We start from the raw sequence: 7,500 nt of genomic DNA, 5'->3' as shown, positions 1-7,500 counted from the left end.
TGTCCTTGTAATTATACGTGGCAACAGATTCGCCTAATTCCAGGGGCGTTGACAGCAACACAGTAGGCAGGTAAGGTTTAGGACGAATAGTACCAACTAAATGCATCCCACGTTCACGGAGAGCCTTGGCTAGTGGCAGGGAAGTAAACCAGTTGTCTGTCGTAACAATACGCCCAGCCTTCCTGAAGGGTCGAGTTAGCTCCAACGTGAAGTATTCTCCCAAGGGCGTACTTGTATTGGTAGTTCCCTTGCCCAGGTAGGGAATGGCATTGCACATGTAGAACGTGTCTGCATCACATGCCATAATTAACTTGATGCCATACCTAAGATAAAAGAAAACAAAATAAAAGAAACAATAAATATAAAGAAAACAAAACTAGACCTATAAAAAAAATTAAAAAAATTGCATATATATAAAAAAATTTTAAAAAATCGCATATATATATCTATCTATCATATATATATATATATATATATATATATATATATATATATATATATATATATATAAATAAAACCTTTTACTTACTTTGCTGGTTTATTCGGGATGTACATCCTGAAACGGCACCGTCTCCTGAAGGCGAGGAGCTGCTCATCCACAGTAAGATGCCCACTGGGTTCATAGTTGGCAATGCAATTGGCAATGACCTAGTCTCACAAATTCCTTATGGGAGCAAATTTGTCATGTGTCACACGCTCCTCCCTCGTGGCAATGCTGTCAAATCGTAGGGCCCTCTGAATAAAGGCGAAGCGGCGCTCACTCATGATGCTCCTGTAGAAGGGGCATCCTAGAGACTTGGAGAACATCTCTTCCGCTATCAGATGATTGTCCTTCCGTACCCCTGTCATGATGAGGATCCCAAGGAAGGCACGTAACTCCATGAGGGTCACATCCTTGAAGGTGGGGTCGCTTTGCCGCTTGTATTTGTTCCGTAGGGTGATGATTTTGTCGTTGGTGTGGATGACCCCTTCTGCAAGCATTATATTTGTCAAAAATTTGTCAAACACTTCAGCAGGAGTCCTACACCCGAAGACAGCCATGGTAGGACCGGCACTGTCAAACTGGTCAATCTTCAAGATTGGTGGCATTGTTGGGTTTGGCTCTGAGTGCCACTTCGTGTTGTCCCTAGCCATGTAGGAGTTATCCGGCAATCTCTTCAATACCACACCTTCTGCAGGGCAAAGAGGTCCTCTCCTCCTTTTCCTACTCCTTATCTCCACGGGACTAAGATTAGGCACAGGAACCGCAGGATACGCTGAAGAAGGCCCAGGAGACGCCGAAGAAGGCCCAGGATACGCTGAAGAAGGCCCAGGAGACGCTGAAGAAGGCACAGGAGATTCTGCAGGAGTCACAGGAACAAGGGAATCAAGACGAACTGCGTGCGAGACAGCAAAATCTCGTCTCTCTTCATGCGCTGTTTCCGCTTCTCCAGCAGCCAAAAGTTGATCCTCGTTTTCCTCACGCAGCAAGGTTTCATTGTCGACCAGGTCGTCTTGGATAGTGTCTTCTTCAAAGGTAATGGTCAAAGGCTCTTCTTCATCACTACTGACGAAAAGGAGCTCCAAAAACTCCTCCTCCTTGAGATATTTCTTCGCCATGCTGAAATCTGAAAACAGGAAAAAAATAGAAAATTAAAAATTAGCCTCAAAATCACATTTTTGCTGCTTTCAAAACAAAATGGCGATTGGTACAAGTACCTACACCATTCACTGATATGTTCCGATAGACACAATTACATTATTTCACTAAATAATAATACAGTAATGTAAAATGCAAAATGATTGCGTATGCGTGACATACCCCTGTTACGGTAACGTGGTTGCTAATATGCAACAATTCCAACTTTGGAGGCCGATATCCGGCGAATGCGTCGGAGTAGAGAAGTGGCGAATGTTTGCTGCGATGAAGCTGGTAAGCAACTAACGGCTCCTGGGTAGACAGGCTAGAGCCTGCAAGGCGTCTATGCGCAGAAACGAAAAATCGAGTTTTTGCGCCGCTTCCCGGCCAAATCTGACACCACGCTACCTATCCAGGGTATAGTTATATATTACTAGACCTTCGGAATATTTTCTTATATAGAAAAAAACACATTCTAATTAGAAATTCACGATTTTTCTGTCTCTTTAGACATAAGTAATAAGTCCTAAAGTCTGAAATTAGAATTTATTTTTTTTAAACTGTCTAGTCAGTACTTCCCTGGTTATCACTCACCGGTTGAAAAGTAAAATTGTAGACTCCAATTGTTTTATATTCACATAATTATGGAATCATCTTTATATTGTTAAAAAGTGGGTGAAATCTAATTATATGTAGAAATATAGCAATGCCAACTACAATGAATATAATATTAAGAAATTATATCATAAATACAGTAAGTAAATAGATCTATTGAATAATGAAAGAAAAAACTCAACGAGGTTGTTGACAACCGATAAGTTCAGACCCGTGCTTTTATATATATATTTCCCAGCAATGTGCTGGTAACGAGATAGTTCAAACGCATTTATAATGCATTCACTATAAGATTTTATAAGTCTGAGCCTGGCAGTGGAGTCTGTGAGGTGTATTGTTATTATTATCAAAGTTATTATTACTAATATTATTTAGAATTATTATTAGTATTATTAAAATGATTATCGTGATCAAATATTTTTTTTTATTATTATTTTTACTATTAATGTTATTGATGTTATTATATAAAACTACCTTGCAATATTTTATCATTTATATGGCATCTGTTTAAATTGGCGAATAAAAGAAAGATAATATATATAAACTCTGAAGAAATGCATTATGAATCGAGTAGTGTCAGAACTGAGACTTACTTAAAAGACATTTAAGCTAACCATACTGCCAGGTTGTAAACCTTGAATCAACACACCCACAAAGCTTTAATTTCTGCAGATATTTTTGTACATGAGTGATTATAAACTTTCAGAATGTATTAAAAATCTTTTCTTACTGTCTAGGATATAGGACTGCAATGATTCACGCTGTGTATAGGTTTATTGCTAGAAAATTAATACTAAAATTCAGGCATCTTAAATCTTATGGTCTGCTTGTGACTTCGGCAGGTAATTCTATCTAGCAAATTGATTTCTTCCCATCAGATTTCATTCCTTGATTTTTATATTTACTTCAGTTGCCATTGATGTATTGCTAATTGCACTGAGCTATCTCCTCTTTTTATCATTATTTCCACAATATTGTCATTGTCTGAACATGAAACTACAGAATTCGGACAAATTGACTTTCAGCAAATCAGTGGTAATCAGGCCAGTGGAAATTGGCAACCTTGAAACCAAATTAACCAAACTAATGTGTTTTGTTGGCGAGAGAACACATGAAGATAACCATTCGCGTAGAGTTTCATTTTAGCGTAAGAGCCAATTATCTTTAATAATAAAATTCATTCATACACTGATAATGTTTATGCATTTACCCTCTTGCTTTGCTGTTTCCAGCATTTTGATTTTTCAAAGTAAAACAATGAATACTTGACACATAAATCTTTCTGCACAATAGAAGATATTAAATAGCCATCGCATTGTGATATAAACCTTTCATATATATGGAATAAAATAATGTTATATGGGTAAATGTGTTCAGCCAACCATTAGCAATCCTCAAGAAACATTTGATTGGGTAAAATATCAATGTGTGTGCAGGTGAAATAACAGAATAAAGTATAACAATAAGAGAACTAATGTTAATTCATCGCTGTTTACTACCAGAGTCAGTGAATCTCCACATTTCAATATCACGTGTTTGGAACCTTTTTTTAAGGAATCAGAAAAAGTTTTGACCACAAGGATGCTGGAAGTTGGACTGCCAAGGGACAGTAAACAAAACCCTTAAGAGTCATTAGGTATATATAGATATAGTACAACTAGCGTACGTGACCCGTCGGGAATTACAGCTAAATATTTAGATATGCAAACAAACACAAACATACACACACACACACACGCACACACACACACAAACACACACACACCCTTCTCACCACCTATCCTAGGGACGGGGAGAGCTGAGCATGACTATATATATATATATATATATATATATATATATATATATATATATATATTTATATATATGTATATATATACATATATTTATAATATATATTTATAATATATATATATATATATATATATATATTTATATATATATTTATATATATATCTGTGTGTATATGTATATCAATATATCATATATATATATATATATATATATATATATATATATATATATATATATATATATATATATATATATATATATAGTAAACAAAACCCTTAAGAGTCATTAGGTATAGATAGACATAGTACAACTAGCGTACGTGACCCGTCAGGAATTACAGCTAAATATTTAGATATGCAAACAAACATAAACACACACACACACACACACACACACACACACACCCTTCTCACCACCTATCCTAGGGACGGGGAGAGCTGAGGATGACCGAATGTATATATATATATATATATATATATATATATATATATATATATATATATATATATGTATTTATATATATATATGTATATATATATATATATATATATATGTATGTATGAATTTATATACATATACATATATATATATATATATATATATATATATATATATATATATATATATATATATATATATATATATATATATATATATATATATATATATATATATATATATATATATATAACCTGATACTCTCTTTATAATGCTTAAATTTACTGAGGTTATCTGCAAGTAGAATAGCTTCAAATCGTTACTGTGCCGACCTATAACATCTATTCCTTATAGGAGTATGACAATGCATTACCAGAAAGATGTAGAGATGGATGGATTGAAAGCCTACAGATTTTGGGGGAGCAACAACACTTTCGCCAACGGATCTCAGATTCCTGGAAATGAATGTTATTGTGTCAAAGGGACATGTGCCCCGATGGGTAAGTAAGGGTCGTTCAGTTTTCTTGAACATCTCAAAATTTTGAAATAAAAATGATATTATTATACCTTTATACAATAAAAAAGCAAAGCAAAGCTCAGATCTAGAGAGTTAATAATCTTGGTAATTCTTTAAAAAATGACAGTCTAATACCCTGACGATCCTGTATATATATATATATATATATATATATATATATATATATATATATATATATATATATATATATATATATATATATATATATATATATATATGCAATAATCAAATACTTCAATTCTTTCAAATATCAAGCGATACAGTTATATAGCTTAGGACAGTATCTTTTAATCACTCATTTGAAATATTAATATATTGTAAATTATTTACTGATTTATACAGCTTTTCGTTAATTAAAATATGATTTCTAAATTTTACTACTAATGGAAGCAAAAGACAGCATTGACATGCGTGCTCTTACTGGATGTTGCTATAAAATCTTTAACAATGAATTGAAGTGCTACATATGTTAAATATATAATCTTCAGGTTTACTCAATGCGGAGTCCTGTAGGATGGGCTCCCCAGCCTTCATATCCTTTCCACACTACTTCAATGCTGATCCGTTCCTTTTGGAGCAAATTGAGGGTCTCTCGCCTGAGGAGGAAAAACATGCCTTCATCATGGATTTAATTCCAGTGAGTCGTTTCTTTATGGCAATATAATTACAATGCTGGTAGTATCATATATTTTTAATATTATCATTAGCCTGCTTGTTTATGTCTGATAACTACAACAATAATAATAATAATAATAATAATAATAATAATAATAATAATAATAATAATAATAATAATAATAATGACCATCATCATCATCTCCTCCTACGCCTATTGTGATGCAAAGAGCTTTTAATTCAATATTTCTCCATTTATCATATCCTACATCGCGCTTCATACTCCTCATCCATGTGTGGCTGGGTCTTCCAACTCTCATAGTGCCTTGTGGAGCTCAGATAATAATAATAATAATAATAATAATAATAATAATAATAATAATAATAATAATAATAAGCTTGTTTTGGTAGTAGACCCTCTTTAAGGCATGTTTGGTTGAATAAAATGGCTGCCTCAGTAGCATTAATTTTATATCCTATCGAGAACATAGAATATGAAATTGATGCTACTGAGACAGCCATATTATCCAGCCAAATGATAATAATAATAATAATAATAATAACAATAATAATAATGATAATAATAATAATAATGATAATAATAATAATAATAATAATAATAATAATAATAATAATGAAAATGATAATAATAATGATATGTAGATTGGATAATAATAATAATAATAATAATAATAATAATAATAATAATAATAATTAAAACAAAAATTATAATGATATGTAGATTGTATAGTAATAATAATAATAATAATAATAATAATAATAATAATAATAATAATAATAACATCATCAACAACAACAACAACAACAACAACAATAATAATAATAATAATAATAATAATAATAATAATAATAATAAATCCGAGGGTACGAATAACCTTTCATACCTTTTCAGGAAACAGGCATTCCAATAAACGTGAAGGCCCGGATGCAAATCAACATGAGAGTGACTCCATACCCAGGAGGAAAGAAGGGAAAAATTGAGTAAGTAGATTCTGACCTCTTTAATACCCCAAAATTTTATTTCTTGACATTGCTGAATGATTACTTTTCTCTTTTCTCTTATTTTTAGTTACTTTATTGTACTTAAACATCTTCCACTTTGTTCTTTTGAAACGAAGCTTTAAAATATATGAACTGAAACTCAAAAAAGGTGAGAGAAAATTTTCAGAAGCCTTAAATGATCGAAATATCATGGTTTTAGTTGGACTCATTTCACGATTTTTCGTTGTGAATTGGAAGAAAAATCACCAATTTCTGCAAAGAACATTTTGAAATTTATATTTCAGATACTAAGATAGACAATAAATAAATTCATAAGATGTTAATTGGAGGAAGTTTGCAAATAGTGTAATTCAGTTCACAGACTACTAAAGACTTTTCTGTATTGACAACTTTGGGTACTAATGTGAAAATAGGCAGAAGTTATTTATGAAAAGAAACAGAAATACTAATTATTTTAATCTGGTCATTTTAAGCCAGGGATAAAGTTCACCTTTTCATATTGTGCTTAGAAGATGTTTTGTGTTGGAAGAAAATTAATATTTTGGTTTTTGATTGATTAAATATATAGCTTGCGCTAGTCATGTTATAAATAGAATTAGTACGTAATTTTTTTTTTATTTTATATTTGCTTTCTTACCCAAGAATTCAAAGAAAGTTAAGCTTTAATGACATATTCTAAGATGTACAATACTTCAATTAATTTGACGACGTATTAACTGAGTGATTTTTTCATAATTTACTAAGACTCTCATAAATATATTAGACTATCATTGCCTTTATCATTATTTGTCCATATTGAAGGTTTGTCTTAATCTGAAAATAGTATTTTTTTTTATTTGTTGTGCGTAAAGATTACCAA

The 7,500-nt window shown here is 31.8% G+C and overlaps 2 protein-coding genes across 2 annotated transcripts in view; one reads left to right on the top strand and one right to left on the bottom strand.

Moving 5' to 3' along the window:
• Positions 1-1,230, bottom strand: part of LOC137641914 (piggyBac transposable element-derived protein 4-like) — a 1,811-nt gene extending 581 nt beyond the window's left edge. Inside the window, 2 exon segments of the mRNA XM_068374515.1 lie at positions 1-323; positions 530-1,230. The exon segment at positions 1-323 is cut by the window's left edge and continues 581 nt beyond it. Coding sequence (XP_068230616.1) covers positions 1-323; positions 530-1,134 — 928 coding nt within the window. The 5' untranslated portion in view covers positions 1,135-1,230.
• LOC137641930 (protein croquemort-like) overlaps positions 1-7,500 on the top strand; it is a 33,324-nt gene that overhangs the window by 25,147 nt on the left and 677 nt on the right. Inside the window, exons 9-11 of the mRNA XM_068374516.1 lie at positions 4,820-4,965; positions 5,492-5,640; positions 6,532-6,620. Coding sequence (XP_068230617.1) covers positions 4,820-4,965; positions 5,492-5,640; positions 6,532-6,620 — 384 coding nt within the window. The remainder of the gene's footprint in view (positions 1-4,819; positions 4,966-5,491; positions 5,641-6,531; positions 6,621-7,500) is intronic.

The sequence above is a fragment of the Palaemon carinicauda genome, chromosome 1 (genome assembly GCF_036898095.1).
Source record: "Palaemon carinicauda isolate YSFRI2023 chromosome 1, ASM3689809v2, whole genome shotgun sequence".
Classification (NCBI taxonomy): domain Eukaryota; kingdom Metazoa; phylum Arthropoda; class Malacostraca; order Decapoda; family Palaemonidae; genus Palaemon; species Palaemon carinicauda.
Note: the sequence above shows the minus strand (reverse complement) of the source record. Positions and strands in the feature narration are given on the sequence as shown.